The following is a 24,538-nucleotide window of genomic DNA, read 5'->3' as shown; positions in this document are numbered from 1 at the left end:
AGGCTGGGGACCACTGTTCTAGCAGACATAGCAATTCGGGAGCTGACTTTTCTTTGACTTATGTTAGCTACATCCAGACAGGATTGCCACCACTCCCAGAGAACACCCATGATTAGAGAGTTTGAGTATGGTTACTGTTCCACTGAGGCCAGTGACAGACCGCCTGAGAAGACCCCCTGACAGAGTATGATGTGCTCATCTGCGGCAGTAGGGCCACTGCCACGATTAAACACTCCCAAGGGTCTGTACTGCCCTGTGAGTGGTCTGGCTGCCTAGTTTAAGATTACTGACAAATATATTGAATTGGGTCTTATTTAAAAATATATAGGTTTTGAAGTATTTAGGTTTGGAAAGAAAATTAAACCCTTTATCCCAACCCAGGGCCTGTTCGTTTCGTTAGTGTTGTGTGTGTGTGCTGCTAAGCGCAGTGTGTGCTGCTAAGCAAGCAGTGTGTGTGTGTGTGTGTGTTAGAGTCTCTATTTTGAGCTGTTTAGAAAAGCAGCTGCCCTGACTTGAGACACATGTGTCTTAAGCTTATTCCCCGATGTTAGCACTAAAATAGAAATCGGACTCTGCAGCATCTCTCACATGCAACTTGTCAATGAAACCACTTCCAAATGTTTTTCCAAGCCTGCCAGTTTAACCCAGCTTCTTTCTCATCCGCCTCATGGGGAATATAACATTAGTTCTAAAGACTTTAAACAGTTTTGAACCTGGAGAGCAACATATATTTCATATACATTGAAATTTGAAAATGTTCTTGTATAGTCAGTCATTCTCATCCTGCATTAGAGGGCTCCAGAAATAACAGGTTGTGGGCACATAGAGGCCGTAGCAAAGTGAGCAGCCTTGCCTTACAGGCACCTGATTTTCTCCTTCAAACATTCATCTCCGCTTTAGCAAACTGTTTATTTGGTTGGGTGTGTGCAGTTCCCTGTAAGGCTGATGGGGTGGCAAAGTATTCATCAGTATTTAGTTCTTTTTAAACATTATTTACTTTTGACTGATGTCCTGCAGGCTTCACTCATTTGGGGAGTTCACGGGTTAGCTCGGGGTCTCTTAAGAATGATAGAGCCACCCACCTGCCAGGCTCAGGCTGGACGGGCCTGCCATAAGCGTTTCTCTTAGGTGCCCCTAAGGGGTCCAAATGACCTGTTCCTCTTGAACAACATCATGTTGGATTTTTGGGTTGTCTTTTCACAGAATAGCTCTTGGTTATTTGACTATGAGTTGGGGGAAGGGTAGGGAGTGGCAATGCTTTCTCCACCTTTAATTTCTTCAATAAACATTTAGAGTAAAAACATCCTATTTGCCAGGCCCTGTGCTAGGAGTGGGAACATCAGTGAGATATGGCCCAGCCTACACAGGACTGTCAAGGAGGGTCTCAGACCTGTAAACAGGGTGTCTTGGGTCTTGAGTACTGGGAACACAGGACCAGCACCCATTTCTCCCTGGGGTGTTGGGTGGGCTTCATGCAGGTGATGAACTAGTGCAGCCTAGGCATATTCTAAGGCCTGTTGTCCTTAGAGTTTATGTATATGTCTTGGACGTGCTCCTTTTGCCTTCTTTCTTGCTATATTGCCATTATTTCATGTTTACTCTCCTGAGGAACTCCAGCTTAAGAGGCCAGGATGATTTTTCTGGACACGCAGGCACAGGGCGCACAGCAGGCACTCAGTGTGTGCTGAGCAGAAGTCACTCCTTCCCCCTAGAGAGAGGGATCACAAGTTTGCCCGAAGTCACGAGCCCTAGCCGCCACTTGGAAGTGCCTGCTTACTAATGAACTGCTTTTACTGAATGCACTAAAGTTTGAGAGGGGCAGACCACCCATCTTGTATCTGCAAATAATAACAATTCGATTGCCTTATTGAAAGGTGCTTGGGGTTGAGGGGAAGGAGCTCTTGTGCCGTGGACAGAGCTGGGCTCTCCCAAGGGTCAGAGGCCTGGGTTCCATGCCAGCATCAGGTCGTCCAGGCTTTTTAAGCCTCAGATTCCTCATTCTGAGTGACATACTTGCCCACCTCATAGGCCGTTAAATGCGAGGGATTCATGAGGTATTAAGGTCACCATGGTGTCACTTAGGTTAAGTTGGAACCCCAGTTTTAGAATGACCTCGGATGTGAAATACCACCCTTTTCCCTGAATTACTCCATGCTTTGTGTTATAATTGAGGTAGTCTGGGTTTCCTAAAAAGTACAACTTAATCCTTTGTCACCCTTAACATACATCTGGATGAAGAGCCAAAAAGATTTTCCAAAAGGCAGAGTGTAGAGTGGGTAAGTTGCCTCTAGCTGTCAGGGTGGCTTCTCCCCTGGGCAGATGGGTTTAGCAAGGTACAAACAGGAAGGTTAGCCTGACCTGGTGATGAAAATGGATCATACGAACATGAGTTAGACTGCTCAGGTCATCTGTTTGCAGCTGAGCAAGTCCCACCCCCGCCACATTCTATATTCCTGTGGACTAGGAGAAAATGTCAGGTTTCAGTGTTTATAAGAAAAAATAAATTTTGGTGATAAATCAATTCATAAATAACCACAAATGACAATAAACTTTCATCCCCAAAGTTTTCTGAGCTTTTAAAAAGTAGATTCATATTCTACACCTCATTTAATGTTCACAGCAACGTTTTAGCTAGAGTTATTTCCCAGGTGAGGGAACTGCCAAGGTGATGCCTGCCAGGGTACACAGGTGGGCAGTGATGAGGCTGACATGGCCTCCGATCTCCTGGCTCCTTCCACATGGCCTAATTTCCCAAATGTGAAGCAGCGCCTCTCCTCACAGGTACACATACTTGTGACAGGGGAGTGGTAAGGAGAAGAATAAGGGACTAGATCAGGGGGCCCCAAACTCTCTTTTAAAGGGCCAAATACAATATTTTAGGCCTGGGGCAAAATCAGTTATTAGGTAGATATTTATAAAACCATTTTATGTAAACATTTAAAAGTGTAAAAACCACTACTAGCTCACAAGTCGTAAAAACACTGGCAGCCAGCTGTAGCTTGTGATCCTGGGGTGGATGGTCTGCTGCTTGTTGCAGGTGTAATTCTACAGTTTATGTCCCCCTCATACCCCTCATTTGCCTTCTGCAGAAGGCTTCTGACTGGAAAACACTGGAGACTTGAGAACTAGGCCTTTGGTAGAGTTAAGAAGGTCCCATAGAAAACTCCCACGGATGCATCAAAAATATCTCTTTTCAGTGCTTCTTACTAATGTCATTGTTCTTTCCTCATGAGCCTGGCTGCTTGGCCCAGTGGTGGGCCTCAGGGCCCTAGGTCCGGAGTCCTGTGCGGTTTGCATGTGCCTTCTAGAAAGAAGAATTCTTCTGACCATTTGCAGGTGCCTGCCTGTGCCAGCCTTCCCAGTTTTTTCTTCTCTTCTAAATTCAGTGCTGCCCATCTCTGAGGTTTGGAAAAGCAGGGACTGGCCAAGCCTTAGTGCTTCCCTGACCTGCGGAGCCACCTTTGTGTCATTTAAGGCTTGAATCTGGACTGCTGGCCTCTTTCTTCTTGAGGCCAGTTTTCCTGCCATGTGGTTCCCAAAGCTCTGCCTCGTCAATTCTGAGTTTGTCCTTTCTACTTCATCCACCTTGGACCCCCAGCCCACCTCTGACTGAGGCTGGGGACTCTTGAGGGGACAGTCAACAGCATAGCCTATGGGAAGCACATAGATCATTTTGCCTTCTGGAAAGATCATGTCCCTTTCTGGAACCTGCTCCTGGAGGTGCAGGAGGTACGGCCTCTGTTAGGCCCCTTCATTGAAGAAAGAGCAGCTCAGAGGGTCCCAAAGAGAAAAACAGTGAGGAATGAGTGGGTTGTGTGGGTGAGCCAGACAGTCGGTTTTTAGGGATGATGGAAGATTAGCTTGGAAAGATAAGGCCACAGGAGTTTAAGTTTGTGATTATTAGCTGGTCACCTTGGGAAGCAGTAGGTACAAGCTTTCCAGGTGGAGCTGCATCCTTTAAGAAAGAAAGCCACTTATATTTTGTTCCAGAATCTTCTTCCTTTTAACCTGGGAATAAAAACAAAGATTGGCAGGGGTTAACTGGCACGTAGGTCAATCTCCATTCTTTGGGCCCACTTCAGTGGCTCCAGTTGCTAATCCGTTTTTGAATGACCAGGCCAGTCGTCTAGTTACGGTTTAAACAGGGAAGCCTTATTAGAATCTCTCAACTGCTAAACACACTGCACTCTTCCCTTAAAGGAGAACCCCGGAATGCCAGTCAGTACCTATGAGAACCCAGGTAGAGTGGATTTTTTTTTTTTTTCAGGGAAAATAAGGTTTTCAGTGAATGAGTTTGACTCTTCAGCTTCAGAACTGATTTAATCTAGAACAAGATGCCTATGGCAGGATTGGAATAAAACTGCTAGATATATCAGATTAAATGTCACTGCAACTACCACAGCAAGAAATCACACGTGCTGGGGGCACAGGAGCAACAAGCAACAGGGCCTGCTCATTTACCTCAAAGCTCACACAGGAAAAGAAAGATGTGTGTGCAAATGACACGGGGTGGGACTAATATAGAGTAGACTGCAGTGGAGAGCCTTCACTTTTCCAGATTTTCCATGTGGAAATTTTTTTTATTTCTTTTTTAAATTCATTATTGTTGCCATCCTCAGTGCAGTGGCTCTCAACCAGCTGCCTTGGTGTCACTCTCTTTAACTCTGCCTCTGCCCTCTGCAGGGGCATAGACCTAGGTGCCCCCTCAGTCTGAACTTTTTATGTCAAGTTGCTCTTAACCTCTGAGTTTTAGTCCCTCTGCTCTCTCAGGTTATACCACTCACCAAGGCCTTTGGTTTTTTCCGTAGGTCTTATCTTGTTGGCCGTTTTAGTACCTGTAACTTTTCTGTCCTGTATCTTCTTTCCCTCTCCTAATATGCAGATGACCCCCAAAGGCTCTGTCCACAGGACCCCCTCGCCTCCAACCCATAGTCCCAGCCCCCAGGGCCTCATTTCTCCAGATGATGCTGTCCTTGTGGAGAGTCCTGCGAGTGCTTCCAGAAGCAAGTACTTCTTTACTGTTCCAGGCCTGTTCTTATCCTGTACCCCTCACACCCGGCTGTAGGGCCACCTACCACATCACACCAGCTTTACCTTTTACACTGACTTCATCTCCACCATCTCTTTCCTCTTCATATCACTTTTCTTGCCAGATCCTGTTCGTCTTGGTTCTGGAGAACATCGTGTTCCTTTTACTTCTCAGTTGCCACTGCCCGGGTTCTGGTTTCACCACCTTTGCCTAGAATTAATTTCCTAATCAATGTCCTCATCTTTATGTTTTCTCCCTCCAGCTCATCATGTAAACTACTCTCAGGTGAACCTTCCTAAAGCAAGCCCCAATCCGATCCTGTGTTCCTTTGCCGTGGGCGGTGGCTCTCCTCATCTCTTAGGCCATGTGAGTGGCCCAGATGGCCCTCAGGGGCCTGGTTTGGCTGACTTTGTCTCCCACACTCCTCACCCCATGTTGGTTTTCCTTGAACATACCTTTGGCTCACTTCTTTCTTTCCTTTGCTTATTCTGTTGCCTCTTCATAGAAAACAGCCCCCCACCCCTACCCCACCTCACATGTGCCTGTCTCAAGCCTTTCTTGATCCAGCAAGAATGGCCTTCTCTCTCTTGAGCATCCATTATATTTTACTTATGACTTTCTTTTGTCCCACCCCGTGTCATTTGCACACACATCTTTCTTTTCCTGTGTGAGCTTTGAGGTAAATGAGCAGGCCCTACTCCCTGCTGCTTCCCGCATTTGGAGTGACTCTCAGTCCTTATTTGCAGGAGCACCTGAAGGTTGAGTCTCACTGTCCTGCTCTGCTGTGAACACGCGTATGTGGTGACAAGGCCCCTTTACTTAGGTAGGATAAGTAAGACACATGTAGGGATGTAATGGTATCAAATTGCACGCTTAAGGTGAACAAAACAATGTTTTCAAGAAGAGAGACTAAAGTACAGTTAATGTGAAATCATGACTTTGCACAGGCTGGCCCTTTATAAGATCTTTTTTTTTTTTCTTTTGGCAGGCACAGGTTCATGTGTAGTATATCAGAAATAAATTGAGTTCTTGATCACTCATCACAGTTCAGGCTCGCCAGAGGTGAGGTCAGGGTTCCAGATAGCAAGGGAAAGAAAGAAGGCACAGGAACTCCTTAGCCACACCTACTCCAGCAGGTCTGAGTGAGTAACCAGTCTGTCCCATACAAAGACTTGGCCCACCACCTGTGGTAGGTTCAGATGAAATATAGCTTAGGAAACAGCATGGTGTAGTAGCATTGGCGCCAGCCAGCCCCCAAGTTTGCATTATGGCCTGATAGCCTCAGGTGAAACACTGCCTCTCCCAGCCCCAGATTTCCTGTGTACACCGCGAGGATAATTCCACACACCTGAACTGTACTGATAAATACATGAAATAGCCCAGTATGGCACCTGCCATGATGCTGGCCACATGAAATGATGCCCTTAGAATTTCTCTCAGGTGTCACCCATCACCCTAATGTACCTGCTGTGGGAAGGCTGTCAGTGGGCAGCAGAGCAGTTTAGTTCTGAGAAGGCCAAGGAAATGGCTCAGTCCAGACCAAGGAGCAAGCCTCTTTCCACAAGCGAAACGATTTAACTAGGCCTAGGCCAGATCTTAAACCCCAGCCTCTGCCCTTTGCCTTTTGCCTTGCACCCTCCACCTCTTCTCTCTTAACATAGGATCTTTCTCCTTCCTCCTTCTCTGTGCTGGGTGTGGGGGACAGTTTGGCTAGCCTTCTTGAACTTCTTTATCTCTAGTGTGTGTTTCTGTTAAATTCAGACTTTCTTAGTTGGGTAAAAGCTTTTAGCATTACTAAGATTCCTTTTGTATTGCATAATGTCCTTGCCATTTAAAAGATTAGCAGGCATAATTTCAGTGAGCCTTCGTGAATGGCATGCCTCACTTAGCTTAATCTCTCTTTGGTACATGTTAAAACATATCAAGAGAGTGTCTTTAGCATACGTGGGGATCTCGAAGATGAAAAGTCATTCTGATCAGTAGACTTCTTTCAGAACAGTAGACTTCTTTAAAAAAAAAAAAAAACAACAAAAAAACGTAGTGAGCAGCCTCCCTTGCTGTCAGTACCAGATTCCCTGATATAAAAATGCCACACGCTTACAGGATGGGCATAGGAAGTCATGCCCACGTCATCTGGGAGAAGAGAGCAAGGTACCAAGTTTAGAGTAACAATGGAGGAAGCCAGTGAAATTAATGGACTTTCCCTGGCTACCAGCTAGCAGGCAGAGATCACATTTGGAAACTTCTCTTTGGGAAAAGCCCTCTGTCAAGACGTCATGAACTGCGTTTGGCAGCCTGAGGGGAAGACCTTAGAGAGCAGGGGTTATTGAGAGCATGCTGGTTGGCCAGAAGTCAGTAGCATGGAGCAAACACCCAGTAAATGCCAAGCCCCTGACTAAGTGCCCAGGAAGAAATAATAGCCTTGTCATCAATCAGGTTAGATACCTGAGTGCCTACCTATAACAAAGGAACACTTTGCAGACCACATAGGTAAAAGACATAGAGGTTTAAAGGCTCTGAGTACTGCACATGTAGACGAGGATAATGTCATGAGATCATCATTGTCATTCACAGTAACAGATATATTGAGGACCTACTGTGTTCATTCAAAAATATTTATTGGATACCTACTGTATGCCAGATATTGTTCTTATAAGGCTAGTAACATAATTCCTAACAGGAGAGAAAACTGAGGTTCAGAAAGGTGAAAGTTTAATAAGCAGCCTAATTCATACAGCTGTTAAATGGCAGAGCTGGAATTTCAACCCAGGTCAATTTGAATTTTCTGTAAGGATGACTTTGCAGGTGTGCTTACATAAGAACAGGAGATTTGCAGAGTGACTGAACTGTGCATAGCATTACTTGAGTCAAATCTGTATTTAGGTAATACATGCATTGAGTATTAGTTATTTATAAGGCCACACCCAGAAGAGCTTGTAGTCTGGAAGAGGGGGAAGGAGACGGTGGAAATGGAGTTGATTCTTGTGTGTGTGTGTCTATATGCATGCACATCTGCATGATAAAGAGTGTCCCAAAGAGGCTCAGGTGAAGTACTAGTGGAGCTGAGAGGCTTGTGTGTTTGTACAGCAGTGACTGCCGACTGTTCCAAATAATGCCAATTGGAGGCTTTCCGTTTACATTGCACAGTCTAAGGCACGTATTATATTTTAATTTATTGAACTTTATTTCTACAACTCCTCAAAAGGATATTTTGTTTGGAAGAAGCCCTCTCTGGATATATCATTTTAGAGTCTATGCTGCCATCTATTCTCATAGTATTCCTACCAAGTAGTGGGAATCAGATAAGAGCCTCGTGTTACAGAGAAAAAATCATAAGAAGGAGATATTTCAAAGTACTACCAAGCCCAGGACTTGACGTGCAGGGAACATTTGCAGTAGGGCGTACTCTGATTTTGTAATCCTCTGCCTGGCAAAAGCCACTCATTCCCCTAAACTCTTTCCCCAAGATAACCAAGTCATGAATGCCTTTCTGGAAAGATTTGCCGCTTTCCTAGGGGAGCAGTGGTGTGGAGAAGATGGCCTCTTCTGCCTGTTTCGTTAACTCCTTCTGTGAAAGAGCCACCGTGTGGAATTGCTACCCAGCCAGCGCAGGAGACTGAATGCTCCCTCATTCGAGGGGAGAGTTTTTATTATTTTATCTAGATTCTTGAGTTTAACATACACATTTTATTATAGATAATTTTGGACTATAGAAAAGGGCTCTTCCAAAGGATATTCCAAATTGTTTCATCAAATGACGTTTTGAGCATAGGTGGTCATGTTGTTGATATCACATTATTTACTTTTATAAATGGACCATCCAGTGGTCCTCCAAATACACGAACATTTCCCAGCAGACACCCTTTTGTTTACACAGAGTCTCAAGGAGCCACCTGATGGAAGTAATTATGTGTCTTAGGCTGCTGTGTACATCTGCCAGTGAATCCTTTTAGCCTCAGGTTGGACAGCTGGATGTTTGAACCCTGGGCTCTACTGCCAGTTTTCTTTACTTACCTTTTGTGGACCTTCAGCATCTTTTTAAAGGTTATGTGTACAGACTTTGCACTTCCCACAAGGGGAACATAAAAGTAAAAGAAGGTAGACTGATAACTGTACTTTACCCTGCAGCCTCTCTGGCTGGACTCCGTGAAGGTATGGCCTGGGGTCATGAAGAGGCCAGCTCCTGGCAGCCCCCAGCAACCAGACCTCCCAGACCCCTGTGCCTGGGAGGACCAGCTGGCCCATGCTCTTCCTCTGGGCAGCTGCAGTATCTTCACTGTTCCCTTTCTACAGCATGCCCTGCACCTGTGCCCTATTTCCTCTCCATGCCCACCTCTATTTTTTCACTCAAAGCTCTAGTATACCTATCACCCCAGCCCCAACCAAAGCCATCTCTCTCTGAAACCTGGAGCATTCTGTCCCCCCTTTTCTTTGTCCTGCTCCCACTCTGTGTCCTTGGGGTGGAACAGGCCTAGGGCCATTCATCTTCACATCTTTATAAGCTTGACTCTCAGTATACTTTTACTGAGTAAGTGGTTGGATGGATGGGTAGATGGATAAATGAATGAATGTAGTGAACATTTTTAAACTCTCTTAGCTAGTCATGGAATTTCCCTGCAGTCAGCTTTTAGAAGCCTGAAAATATTTTTGGTATTTATCTCTTTAAAGAATATATGAAAAAAAAAATCAGCACCAACCCCATGTTTTAGCTGATTCTCATTTGTGTGATAAGAAACATGATTCCTTGGGCAAGTGAACTTGTTCAGATTAAATGCTTGTGGAAATCTTTATATACCCTGTGTTGCTCAGCTAAAATACAGCAAGAACATAAATAGCTAGGTACTTTGACCTACCTCAAATATTTACTGATGTAAAACATTCTGTCCTCATACCAAAAAAAAAAAAAAAATCTCCAGCCTGGGGTTATGAATATCAGCGCTGTCGTTGGGTGTACTATCTTATGTGGCTGAGTCATAGATTAAGAAAAATTTTTAAGAAAGGCAATAAGGTAAGAAAAACACTAAAGCTCAAGCTGAGATGATTGGAGATAAATAGATCTATATTTGCCATATATGGTAAGAAAAGAAAAGTCTGTGCAAATGCCTCGACATTTATGGACTTCTCTATGATTCATCTAGCAGGGCCAGCAGCTCCGGCCAAGAGATATAGAATTTGTTAAACTCTATCTCTTTCCTGAATTGTTTCACTACAAAGAAGCCATACTATGTATTCAAAAGAAAATTCCGGGACTGTGCAAAAAGTTAGTACTTGGTTACAGGCCTGAGAAAGATTGCTAGAGGAATTTCGAAAGTATTTTAAACCATTCGTTTACCAAAACACATACTAATTCTCTTAGTGTTAGCAATTATCTGCAGACCCAGGTTCACATATCCAGTATATTTTCTGTGACTAGTTACACTCCCTCTCACACCAGAATTCAAGGGATCTGTATTTTTCTGACTGAGTTATTCATATACATACTCTTCTCTCTTTAATCTATTATGGAGTTAGATGTACTTCGTGGCTCCATTTCCAGGGACAGGATTAAAAATGAACACCCAGCCCTGTGTTTCCCTAAGTCCAGCGGTTTCCAACCTATGTCTGATTCTTACCATCCAGGGCCCTGGCACTCCGTAGGCAACAGGCCCTGTAAGAGGCCGACCTCTGTGGACTTCCCAGTGGGTAGCTCTTACAAGTACCTTTAGAAGCTTCATTTACGGCATCTCAAAGGGGCACTCAGTACTCCCTTCACTCACACCACAAAGCCACCCTTGCACACCCAGGATTTCCCATGGAACACCCTAATTTTGAAATGGCATACATGCCTAGAACTGCAAATTGGGTATACGCATCAATATTAAGAATTCTTTGCAGATATACCCCTTGAGTTATACAGACTAACAAGAGTGAAAAGTCAATGAATGAAGTATCTTTTGGACTTTGAGGCCACAGCATAATCAGCATGGCGAGTAACTCACCTTTTCTTCCTGCCCTTGTGGGGTATCATAAACTTCATCCCTGAGCTCTAGGATCTCTGAGGCCTGGGACCCCAGGAATAAGACTGGATAAAATTAAAGAGGTGGTTCCTGATGCCCTCAAATGGACTTCCTTTGGTTGATTGGGTCGGGTCCCCTTCCCAGCAGCATACTAATCTGCCATCCGGGATACCGAAGGGGACGAAAGCAGAGGACGAAGGCCAGGAAGCACCTGAGAATCCTTTCTTTGCCCTAGGAGCTTTTATTTCTCTTACATTGCTAGGTTTAAATAATATACTAGGAAGCCTCTGATCATCTTTAAACATAAAATCTGATTCCAAAGGTTTAAATTCCCTAGTTGCCCAAGTCACACATGTTTCTTAGACTTGGTTTCCAGCCATATGATATAAATAATTCCATTTAGAAATTAAGAAATTATGGTCTACATTTTATTTTCCCATAGTTCTGTAGTATTTTCCAAAAGGGAAAATGCATGTAAAAATTGTGAGGTCTCTGTTTGATATCCCATATGTATGGTACTTTCTGGTTGCTCAGGGGTCACCAGGCACGTTGTACTACTAGTAAAGATAGGGCCCTGCCAGTGAAAGACCCTGCCTCTGTTTCCATTTGTGCATTTGAGTGAGTGTTTGGGAAAGCGTTTATAGCGTGTTCCGCATCTACAAGTAGATTTTCCCATCATTTATTATTAATTACTCCTCTGAGCAGCTCTGCGAAGCGAGTAAATGTTAATAAACAATATATGCTGATTGTTAAGATAAGATGAAGGTATATCTTTTCCACACTGCTTAATTTTAAGTAAGTTAGTTGCACACAAATGATGAATAAACTTGAAGTAAAGCCTTTGGATGGAGAAACAAAGAAAACTGAGACGAGGACTAGGAAGGAACATGTATGAGATCTGATTTTAAATCTTCTCTATCTCCTTGGCAAAATCTGTCCTTGTTTTGTGATTTGCCTGCCTGCTGAGTCTAACATCTTATGTCTGGGATCTGTGTGTGGGCTGTCCCTGCCCCTATAGTGTTGGTTCGAGACGATATTTTAAATCTCCCCAATATTGGCTAAGATCTGTGACTTTGTCCTCTGATTATACAAAGTATGAATGCTTTTATAGAAATTTGGATATAGTATAAAGAAGATCTAGACATAAATGTTAACATGTTGCTGTAGATCTTTCTAATCTTTTTTTTTGTTCATAAACATTACATATTTTACAACAGTAAAGATTATGCTGTACATCCTGTTTGGTAGCACGGTTTTTCCCCAACCATGAAAACCGTGTTTCATATAAATGAAAAAAATATAAAACAAATGATGGACCAGTAGGTTTTCTGCTAACACTTAAGCTTATAAAATAATTTTTTCTTTGAGAAATATGTATAGTTTAGCTATTCATTAGCACGTATCGTATTTATTTTCTTTGTGGGCTGTGCAGACTGAATTAACGCTTGGCTGATCATTTGGCCACATGGACGTCACCACATCAGGAAATTCTGCCACTGGAGAGCTAAGGGGGGTAACCGAGTTGCTCTGTAAACCTTAAAAAGTCATCTTACTTTTTTAAATGATCACTTGATTCCCATCCTCAGTTTTCAAAAGAATGTTTTTGATGTTAAAAGTATACAATTAAAGACAAATGGAAAGTAAGTCGTAATTCCGTTCGTCTACCATTTAACACTGATGTCGTCCTTACTATTCCTGTCCAAACACATGCTTATATCTATGTTTATTCCTTTTTACAAAAGGGGGGTCATACCGTAAACTCATTTTGTAGTTTGTGGCTTCTTTTTCCCTCTTCCTCCCCATTAAACCCCTCCTCATCTTCCAGATCTTAGGTCAGGTTCAGTGTTCTCCTGGGGGTGGTGATTTGTCTGTCTCTCACCCCACTAAGAGGATCACCTGTAATAGTGTCTGAGGGTCTATAATAGCTACCCAACAAATATTTGTTGAATAAATGCCAGTTATGTGCATTATTCCATGATATGGGCTATCCTTTGAAAAATAATTTTACTGACTAATATGCCATTGTATTGCTTTACTAAAATTTATTTAATAAGTACTTTCCTACCTTTGGCATCTACATTATTTCTGATTTTTTTCTTTTCTATAACACATGCTAAACATTCTTATGCATAAATCTCTGCCTACTTCTTTATCATCCTTATGGATAACTTCCTAGAAGTATAAGCATCAAACTGGAGGATTTATCTGTGCTCTAATTCAAAATAGCCCATTTGTCTAAATGTTAGGAGGGCCTAAGATCTGGAGTAAAATGCATAGTGGGTTTGTGGTGAAATAGGAGTAATGCTCCCAGGTTCTTTTCAGAGAGTCCCAGGGTAAAAAGGCATGTCTGGGGCAAGTACCCTATCTGGCACATGAATCCCCTGTGCAGCAATTCGCAAAAAGGGTCAGTTTGCCAATGAGTCTGGGAGAGCATCTCTGTTCACTCATTCAGTCCTTAAGTATTCACTGAGTGTCTTCTCTGGACTGAGCACCATCCGTGGTCCCAGGAATGGAGTTGGGGTGTGTACAGTCCCTCAGTGGTCTACTAGGAGTCCAGCATTGGTTCATCATTTGTACTAGGATGTCAGCCCCATGAGGGCAGGGACTGCAGCTGGCTCATTCACTGTACATAGTAAATGCTCAAATTATGCGTATGCCGTTATCCCTCTCTTTGACAAACTCAAAACCTATTGATGTGTACATACAAAAACATCACAGCAGTATTTTCAAAGTTCTGAAATAAAACCAGAGGTTTAAACATGGGCATTTATTAAGATGGTGACTGGAAGAATATTTTGAAATCACACCTAAAGCCATGTTAGATATATTTAGAAAATCAGTCAGAAGTACCTGGGGTTGCCTCCTCCCCTGCCCCACCACTGAAATCCTGGCTACCAAGAGTCCTGCTGTAATTCCCTGTGCCACTGGGCAGGGGTGATGCCAGCACAGGCTGTGAGAGCCCATGCTTCCTAGCCCTCAGGCCCACAGACGCCATGAGGTGCTGGGGGAGGACAGCTATGGTGTCCTGGCAACAATTGGATGCGATTCTGTGCTCCAAGACCAGACACCTTAGAGCTGCCATTTCTCTAACATTTTGGTCTCTTAAAATTGAAGACTCCAGAAGGCTTTTGTGTCTGTGTGTGTCTGTCAGTAGTGGCTGTGTTAGAGATTAAAGCAGACCTTTTAAAGATGAAAGACTACACAGGCACATGTGCTGTTACATCAGAGTAATGACGTTATCACATGTCACATAGCATCTGGAAAACTCCACTATACGTCTATCAGAGAATGAGAACGGAAAAGACAGATGAATCCAGTTTTGACCTTGTGGACCCCTGGATGAGTCTGAGGGAACCAGGAGTCACCAGACCTTACTCTGAGGACCGCTGGCTTAGTGGCATTTGGGCTCTCCCATACCACTAAGCGACTGCCATGTGTTATCAGGTCTTCCTTCAAACAGGGGCCTCTGTCCTGGGCACCATCCTTAGCTTTCATCACCTTAGGTTCAATTTCAGGCATTACCAATCTGATAAAACTGCCACTTTCAATCATCAAAAGTCTTTCTAAAGAATACTACCACTCACTCTTGCGAGAACCCAGCAGTTTTCCCCTCTGCCTTCGGGTGCCCTGAGGCTGGCCCTCTCCACTCACCACCAGGACCCTCTGCTCGAGCCCTGCACGTGCTCCCCTTTGCTCCTGCCCACCCTCCAGCTCCACAAAGCCAGGCCTTCCCATTACACAGTTTTATTAGATACAATGCTAAAGGCACATCCATCAGTATTAGAGACTTTCTGCCAAGATGCAGAACATGTTTTAAATGGAGCAAAGAAATTTAAATGGGAAGAAATTATAGCATGAGTGAGTTTATCCCTTTCAAGATAATCTTATTTAATAACCAAAAAACTCACAAAGATGTGCATTTTATCCAGCTACAAAGGCAGCATGGCAGGTTATATATTGTGGTAATTATATGTTTGGGGTTTCATTCCTTCCTTAAACTAGATTTCTATTATTTCAGAAAATCAACCATTGTAGAAAAGGACTACTCATTTATTTCATTGCTGGGTGGCCCATGCACTGTAAAAATAGGTCAAGAACAGTAATCTAAATTGACTGCTGATAAATAATTAAAGCTAATGGAATTTTCTCAAATCTGTGAACTAAAATCTTTTGAGAAATTGCCAGGACATACTGTCTGCTGTTGTATAGAAAGATATTTTTTATTTAACACTTCAGTTTAAATGCCATTTAAAATTACCTTTTTCTATCACAAAGATTGGAAGGAGTATGTGTTCGTCTATAAAAGTAACCAAAAATGTGGTACTTCATTGATAGCTGCATGCTTCATCTTCAGGTGATGAGATGGGAAGCGAAGGTTTCAGTACCCTGAGACAAAGAGAAACCTCAGTTTTCACTGAATTGCATTTTAAGTTGAGCTCTACAACCTGTGCATCATATAATATACCTCATCTTATTTTTTTAAAACTTCATACCTGGTCTTTGCTCTTGTGTACACGATAAGGGAGAATTCTAGCTATCTTAAATGATGTCTAGGGAAATAAGAACCAAGAACAATCTTTCTTTTACAGGTAATTGTGATTATCACATTGGTGCCATCAGAACCTTATAAAAATCCGTGTCAAATAGGCATAGACTTATTTTTAGAAGAGATGGCTTATCAATAAGAAAGTAAATTGTTGTATTACATATAGTCAAATAAGACTAGCCGTAGATACAGTGCACTGTGTAGGTTTTTCTTTATTAATAAGGATAATTCAACCATCATCAGGGTATTTTAGAATCCTGAAGACATCAGAATAAGGAATCAGTAGCTAGGTGCTTCTGTACAATTTGTCTTCAGTATTTTGGCTTTAAGTTGTAGAAAAGAGGCCATTTTCTCCTGTGAGTTTGATTAAATATCTTGGTTGAAAAAAAAAAATCACTAATTTGCTATCATTTTTAGAAAAGTTATTGTTTTGTTAAACTGCAGTACTTTAATGTTATATGTATTATGTTTTAATATATTTATAAGTGGTGGACTCCGTTTCTTAAACTTGTTTGCATTTTCCTTTAAGAAAATATTCTATATAGAAATTTCTTTAAAAAGAAATTATTTCATTCAGATTACCCACACCTAGCATTTGTATAATCTGGAATCTGAGTGTTTGTTATTTTGTATTTTTAAAAACCTTCAGAATCTTTTTATTTGGGGCAGCTCAGATAGCTGGGTAGCGCTAATATATATTTTCAGTGGCCTTTATGAGAATCCCATTCTGTAGAACTTTGTTCCAATACGACTGAGGGCTTTCCGGTGGCTCTTTGCACAGTACAAATCTTGGGAGTAGATGGCAGTAGACACTGACAGGGACTCAAAACAACTAAAAGACATCTCGTATCTAGAACGGAAGAAGGGTATGAGACCTGGAGCAGCCCAAGGAGCAAGGACCCCAGGCAGGAGGGCTTTCCTTGGAAGACACAGGAATGGGTAGAGTGATGTTTGGTCCAGAGAGAAGGCATGGGTGGAGAGGAAGGTGCATGGAGGTAGAAGAATGGGGTTCTCAAATGCCGAAGGGGTAGCTGAGCTCCACTCACCAGGCATCGTCAGTGGACAGTCCTGGGTCTAGGAGAGGAGGGTTCAGCCATTCATGTTCCCATGGGCGGACCTAGGTCACTGCTTTTTTAATCTCCCACTCAAGAAAACGCATCATAAATAAAGCAGAGTGAGAGTGGAATCCCCCTGAATCTACTCTCATTTCCTTTAAAACTGGATTATTCACCAATGAATAGTTATTGGTAATAACATTATTTGCACCCATCTCAGGATAGCTTTTCTCCAAATATCAGCATTTGGCAGTAGTGCTGGTAGCACAGTATTTGAAAACTCTGATCTAAGATTAGGCATCTTCCAACACTATGACTTTCCCTCTGTGTCAGGCCTCGGGAGGGCAAGCCTTGTGGCCAGGCCACCACAGTGAGATCTCCTGCCTTGGGCAGGAGATTGGACCAGATGACCCTTAGATTTCCAGGTTAACTTGATGAAGGTGACCATTAACTAGTTGGTAGGTTGTAATTTAAGAGAAGTAGCTTCTCACCCCAATCTCATAATTCTTTCTTGGCCTGTTCTATACGATCGGTCTGTTGTAGGCTTTGTGTGTCTCAGAGTGAAATATAGTGTTTTCAGAACATTTTATATTTCAAACACACACAAGATAGGGTGAGAAATACAATGAACCCCTGTGTCCTATCATCCATCTGTAACAATCATCAACCTGTCAGCACACTTGTTTTGTCCTCATTCTTACCCATTACCCCTCCGCATTAAATTATTTTGAAGCAAAAATCATATTTCATCCATAAATATTTTAGTACATATCTAAAAGAGAAGACCCTTTAAAAAATCAGAGCTGCAATTGCTGAAATATAGGTGGCTATAGTTTAAAAATAAAAACAACTTGGGGCCTGTTGTTTTAACTTTAGTTCATTTTGTGGTATTTCATATTTAATCGATTATAACACATAGTTTTATACATTTTACCATCTTCAGTATCAGAGTATTAAAATCAGTGACATCACAGCTTCATAAGCAGCATTTTTTCCCTAGCGTAGCATAAGATAATGACACGTTATATTTAACGATGTCAAATTTAATGAAATATGCTCTGTTACATAATGGTTTTCTTTGACTATATACCTAAAACATTTTCAAAGTTAGAATTTTCTTGTTTTGAGGCCTGAATAACAAGGGAAAACCAGGGGTTAGTAAGTCCACTTGGAGAATTTTTTTAGCCCTGGGTGTGTATGTAAAATAACCTCCTCATGCATAAACATTTCCTAGGGTTTTCATTTTAAGCTAATCTTTTGTTTTTGCCTGGTCCCTATCAAGGGTTAAATCCAGTCCCCACCCTTTCACCACCCAGACAGAATAAAGACAATGAAGAACTAAGACCAGGGGAGAGGGAAGAGCTGAGGCAGTTCTGAAACAGAAGCTGAAGGTGTAAAGCCACTGCTGCTGAAGCCATAGGGCCTGGTCCCAAAGAGTTACTGCACCCACGCCAGAGGCAGAGGTGGTGGCAGCCCTGTGAGTTGAGCCTTTCAGAGGTGGCTTAGTCCGGCCCCTCCACTGCCCCAACCCTGCCCCTTGTGCTCTTGGGAAGACCATGTTGTCCCGAAAAAGACAGGGCCCCACTGCGGGGCTGTTGCCACGGAAGGTGAGGCGCCTCTGAGAGCCACAGCCAGACAGCTGCAGTTCTTAACTACAGGCAGTTGTTCTGCAAAAGTGCACGTGAGCTACTGTGGAGCAAAAGTGAAAGGGCATTGTAAATTCAGTAAAACATCCTGAAAAATCTGGATTACAAAATATTTCAAAAATAGAGATCATTTTATGACACTGAAGATGCATTTGTAATTCACAGCCTTTTTTTGTTTATGTATAATGCTTTGCCTATTTTCTTCTGCATCTGCTTGTCCTAAACAGCCATGTCCTGAGCATCACTTTTCCCTGGACACAGAGGTAGACCTCAGTGGCTCAGTGGCTCTGAATCCACGGTACAAGATTCTGTACGCCTGGCCTTGGCATTCCATGCAAGTGTGGTGGGGGAGAGACGTCATGGGGTGTTGGGAGTACCAGGCCCCAGGTGGGAACAGAACCTTCCAGAGCCCACCCAAGCACCTAAAATGGGCCGAAAGCCAAAGATTCCCACAGTGTCAGTCCAGGGATTGTATGTTTTAGAATGTCTCCTGCCTGCATCTCACAGGTACAACACAATGCTGTGTGGCAATTTTATATTTTTCTGTTTTGCTTTTAAATCAGAATGGTTTTCTCCTGTAATCATCTTTACGTAGAAAATTCCTCAGTAGCATTTTGCTGTTCAGTTTTCTGATCTAAAAAGTGAGTTGTGAAGCAGTGGTTTGGAAGATAATGAAAATCCTTTCACATAGAAGCATCTTTCTATAAACATTGCTTATAATTTGCAGTGTACTCAAGGAGGGGAGGAGGTTAAAATGTACTATTCTGGCTTTGCCAATAGACCGCCAATATTAATAATCTCAAGGACATCACTTTTTATGTGTTAAATATGTTTGTTGCTTTTGTTTAATAAATGGTATGGAATGGAAGGAAATTTAAAATAGCGCTGAAAACAGTGTCACTGAATTGAATGTGTAACCTTGAGTTATTAATTTCTTTTAACTTTGTGTTAATTCTGTAATTATCATTCGCACCAACATGATTTTGATTGGTTAAACCGTACTTTTTTCAGTTTGGGATGGTAGAGAAACCTGTTGGGAGATACACAGTAACAGGGAGGCAGCATCTGCTGCTTGTGGTGCTATCCAGACAGCAAAGGGCACTGAAAGGACAGTGAATCAAGTTGTGTCCTCACTAACTGTCGATGGAGTGGCGCAGGGGTTAGAAGTGAGCATCCTTTGTTCTGTCTTCTTAGTTTAGTACTAAACTGGGTAATATTTGCAGGTAGCAGAATTGGAGAAGAAATTTCTCAAACTGCCAAAAATAGAATTGAAATAGGTAATTTTTTAGCTGGTAACTTGGAAGTTCTTACATATCAGTTTGTATGTGTGTGAAGGGGTGTGAAGAGTGCTTTTTTTCCTCTTCAGCTGTTTTCAAGGACATGTATATATGTGTGAGTGCTCACTCAGAGTCAGCTTTAATATCTAAAAGGTTATTTTAGCAGGTTAGTCATGAGATGTGAATATGCCCAAATAAATGATTTTAAAAATATAGTGGGTTGGTTATAGCAGGGACAGCAGAAGTGAGTTTATTTATGATTGTTATGTGGGGTATGGCTTTTCTGTCTTCCTGGAGTGCTGTAATCATACGTAGAAGTATTTTCGTCATCTCCTATACGTCTAAAGCTGGTGTTTTTGGAAGGCTGGCCCTGTGCCAGTTGGCAGGGTTTGGGTAGATCAGGGATGAGTCTAGTAGGATAAGAGGCCTGGGTCTTGGTCCTGCACCCAAACACCCCCACTCATGCTCGCTCTCCTCTTCTCCACAGTGGTCTTGAATGCCTCGGTCCAGTCACCTTTCACATTCTGTGACCTCATCCAACTTCGCCATTTCCCCTCTGAGTTTGGGCCCATTGTAAGCCTTTCGAGTGATACGTGTGTGTCCCCCACCCCCCTTCACTATGTTGCTGTCCAGGTTGCCCCTATATGTCATCCTTGCACCTACACCTAGCCAAGGTGATCGATTCCTTTACAAAATCTCGCTGTGGCACAGGCCTTGGAAATCTAAGTGTACATCCTAACTCTTCCAGCTGTGTGACCTTTGATAAATATCCTTCCCTTTCTGAGCCTTCGGTACCCTTATCTGTAAAATGTAGGTATCAGTTTCTTATGTTGGCTGTTGTGAAAAGTAAATGAGTCTAGTATATCTGAAGTCGCTGTTGCAACACTAAGCACATGGCAGACACTAAATGAAAACTACAGTAGCTCCGCCCCGCCCCCGACACCAGGCTAATCTGTGGTTTTGCTCTCTGAGATTTCAGTTATCCGTGGTCAGCCTCAGTCCAAAAATATTAAATGGAAAATTCCAAAAATAAACAATTAATAAGTTTTAAATTATGTGCTTTTCTGAGTAGCATGGTGAAATCTTGCACCTTCCTACTTCATCCTACCCAGGAAGTGAATCATCCCTTTGTCCAGTGTCTCCATGCTGTGTGTTGTACACCCCTGCCTGTTAGTCACGGAGTAACTGTCATGGTTATCAGATTGATTGTCTCAGTATTGCAGTGCCTGTGTTCAGATAACCTTTATTTTACTTAATAATGGCCCCAAAGTACAAGGTAATGATACTGGCAATTCAGATATACCAAAGAGAAGCCATAAGTACTTCCTTTTAAGTGAAAAGGTATGTACGTATAGGAAAAAACATAGTATAAGTTCTGTACTATAGCAGTTTCAAGCATCCACTGGGGGTCTTGGAATGTATTCCTCACGGATAAGGCGGGACTACTGCATTGTTAACTTCCTGAGACCCTCTGCCATGAGCTATACCCCAACCCTCTCTGCCTTTCCTCACCTTAGACTTATCGCTATCTCATCCTCAGAGCTCATCACCCTCAGCCCCTCACTGATTGGTTTCTGCCCACAGTACCTCTCAAGGTACACTCAGTGCCACTTGGCTGCTAAGTCTGGTAGCTTTCTCCAGCCTCCTATCTGTGGCAGCATTTGATATAAGCCCCTTTTCCCTCTTGAAACTGCCTCCTCTTAACCTTCTGCTCTCTCTGCTTGCCTCCTACTCTCTTGATTCTTGTCCTTTCACTTCTCCCTCTGACCATCCGAGAGTGGGGCTCCTAGGAGGGCCCTGGCTTATAAAGGCTTCTCTTAGCCCCCAGATGCCAAATATGGTGTCCGTCTCCGAGCACGGCGGGGTCAGCAGGCTTAGTTGACATGTAGCCAGGCCAGAGTGGGAAGCGCTGAAGCATAAAATACACATTTGATTTCAAAGACTTAATACAAGAAAAAGAATATAAATTATCTCATGAAAATTTTTTCTATTGATTACATAGGAAATGATAACATTTTGGATATTTTGTTACAAGAAATTAAAATTAATTTCATCTGTTTCTTTTTGCTTTTTTAACATAGCTAGAGAAAACTTTAAGTTATATAGGAGGTTGGCACTTCACATTTGCTAGACAGCTCCGGCTTAGAATATGGAGCCAGCCTTGAGGGCTCATATCCAGGCGGACACTCTCACTTGTCCAGTTACTGACACACTGAGAGATTTATTCTTTCATTTACTCACTAATGTACCCATTCCATATCTTTTGAGTTTCCCATCCTAGGCACAGAGGAGACAGAGATTAATGCTCCTATAAATGCAGCTCAAGATCACATTTTTCTCTCTCAGCAATTTCCTATTGATGGCTTCAGTCGGTCTTTATGCTGACTAGTTCACGGGACACAGGGGGCACCTTGTGCCCCAAGCCAAGGTCCACACCTGCAGCCATCCCCAGTACACCTTGTGGGGAGTGGGCCACTGTGGGGTGGGATTGGCCCCTCCAGAATAAGGAACATGAGACCTGGCATGAGATGTGACCAGCTTCCTGCTCCAACATTCTGAAGTTTTGAGGCCTCTTGTGCCCCGGTTTCCTCAGCAAAATATTGTCCAGTCCTGTCTTGGATGCTGGAGATGGGGGTGGGGAGACTAACACCTATTTCCTGCCCTCAAGCAGCCCCTAGTCAGGAGGGAAGAGGAAGCACTCTTGACTATGATCAACAGCTGCTTTTATAGACTCAAAGTATGAAGAAATAGGAAGTATAGCCCATGACATTGAGGCCTATCCGCTTCCAGTTCTGCGATATCCAGTCCAGGTGTGTTGGAAGGAAGCCTTAGAGCTCCCATCTCCAGAGCCATCAGGTGCTACCAGCTGTCAGATGCAGCAAGGCAGATCCACAGCCCACCCTCAGGGCTCCTAGACTACCTGTGGTGGGTATGGTGGGGGCTCGGCCACAGCTCCCCAAAAAAGTGACTGGCTGACCCCAAAGCCCAGGCCTGGACAGTTGGGAAGCAAGCGTTGCATTGAAGTTATCGTCCTTGAACTGTTCAAATCTTATTTTTAAAAATTAGATTAATATGATTTGTGTCCTTTTGAGAGGAAGATTCACCATACATCTGTGCAAGCTGGGCTTGCATGCCATGGATGCTGTGTTGGTGCCGGCTTCATGGGGTGTGTTAGCTCTTCTTTATACCCAGTTAGATGTTCACCCTAATGCTCCGTGGTTAGTGAGAACACTGGAAAAAACACCCACACCTTGTTAATGAATCACCTTTGTCAAAGTCAGCCTTTTTGGAAAACAGATAACAAACTCCATGTTATCATCTTGTGTTTGCAATTTGACCAAAGTAATTCAGTGTGGTCATCCTGCCTGTTTGTCCTTTCCAAAGGGAGGAATGGGAGCAGCCTGCCCACCACATAGTCCCAAGGGCTCTTTCTGTCTTCACCCTCCCCTCTGCAGAGTCCAAACCATGTCACGTCCCCACCCAGCACACATTGAACTCACTCATGTTTAAAAGCCCGCCCCATTACCTGTGGTTGCCAAGTTTCTGACAAAGAAGCATGGCTTATTCCTTGTAATTAAAATGTAGGCTTTACCACTGACCCTGCCTGGGATCAAACAGCGATCTGTCTTTCATGATTCTTCATTCTCTTCATCCTCTTTTCCCTTATTCTCCCTTTCAGTGTATATTATAGCCTCTGTCTTTCTAAAAAGTACCGTGGGCTAAATGAGATAGTGTTTGTTTCCTATTGCTGCTATAAGAAACCGGCATGGACTTGGTGTCTTAAAACAACAGAAATTTATCATCTGACATTCTAGAGATCAGAGTCCAGAATAGGTTTTACTGGGCTGCAACAAGGTGTTGGCAGAGCTTGTTCCTTTTAGAAGCTCCAGGGGAGAATCATTTCTTGGCTGTTTCCAGCTTCTCAGGACTGCCCGCACACCTTGGCTTCCACCCCTACATCATTCTCATTCCTGCTTCCATCTCGCATCCTCTCTGACCCTCACCCTCCTGCCTTCCTCTTACAAGGACCAGGCCTACTCGAATAATACAGGATAATCTTCCCAACTCAAGATCCCCAACTTAATCACATCTGCAAAGTCCCTTTTACCATGTAAACTAATATAGTCACGAGCTCCAGGAATCAGGATGTGGATGTCTGGGATGGGGGGTGGGAGGCATTTTATTGTGCCTACCACAGATAGTTTTATTTATTTAAGAAGGGACTGGTAAAGAGTTTGATTGTTTTTTGTAATTGAATTTGGTGTAAAAATATAGAAAATGATCCAAAGGAGGAACAAAAATATTGATTTCTCCAAGGAATTAACAGGTATTGCTGGCTTGGGATAAAATTCTCAGTGACTATATCAAACATGGATTCAAAACAGGTGTATCTCCCATGAATAGTGCTCAAAAGTAACAGCTAAAATGCAGGGGTGGCCCCAATCCATTTCGGGTACAAATAAGTCACACCTGCATTGTAATAGTCTATTTTATTTTAAGTAAATTATTTCAGACTGACATCAGCAAAAACTTTAGTTTATAGCACATTGAAAATCAAGTGTATATAACCACGATTTAGTAGTAATAAGTCCAGTGGTATTCTTCACTAAGTTCATTTTAAACTATAGGTGCTAGTTGACATGATGTATGAATGAAGATGGACCAGGATTGCTTTGTATAATAATAATCACTACTATATTCAAAGCTGTTTTTAGGAAGCCTTAACGAGTATTTCCCTTCTCTTTCCTTCTCAAATGGCTGTTTCCTGATCCATCCCTTTTGCTCCAGGATTTGCGCAAGCAGGTAGCGCCACTGCTGAAGAGCTTCCAAGGGGAGGTAAGTGTTTCTGCTTATTTTGTATCTTGAACCACCCTTCATAGCTCATCGTGCTTTCTTTTTATTCTTATTAAATAAATGCTGTTGACAGAAAGAAAGTGCTTACCCAGATGGAGCCTTCCCAGCTGCACCGACCCAATGTTGTGCAGATAT

At 42.8% G+C, this 24,538-nt stretch overlaps 1 protein-coding gene across 13 annotated transcripts in view; it reads left to right on the top strand.

The window, feature by feature from the left end:
* The window catches only part of CUX1 (cut like homeobox 1), a 339,895-nt gene that overhangs the window by 136,345 nt on the left and 179,012 nt on the right, over positions 1-24,538 (top strand). For all 13 annotated transcript variants that reach the window (XM_039849000.1, XM_039848999.1, XM_039848998.1 and 10 more), the window contains exon 3: positions 24,338-24,385. In XM_039849000.1, the coding sequence (XP_039704934.1) occupies positions 24,338-24,385 (48 nt within the window). The remainder of the gene's footprint in view (positions 1-24,337; positions 24,386-24,538) is intronic.

The sequence above is a fragment of the Pteropus medius genome, unplaced genomic scaffold (genome assembly GCF_902729225.1).
Source record: "Pteropus medius unplaced genomic scaffold, Ma_sr-lr_union100, whole genome shotgun sequence".
NCBI classification, from domain to species: domain Eukaryota; kingdom Metazoa; phylum Chordata; class Mammalia; order Chiroptera; family Pteropodidae; genus Pteropus; species Pteropus medius.
The sequence above is the reverse complement of the archived record's forward strand: the minus strand, read 5'-3'. Positions and strand labels throughout refer to the sequence as shown.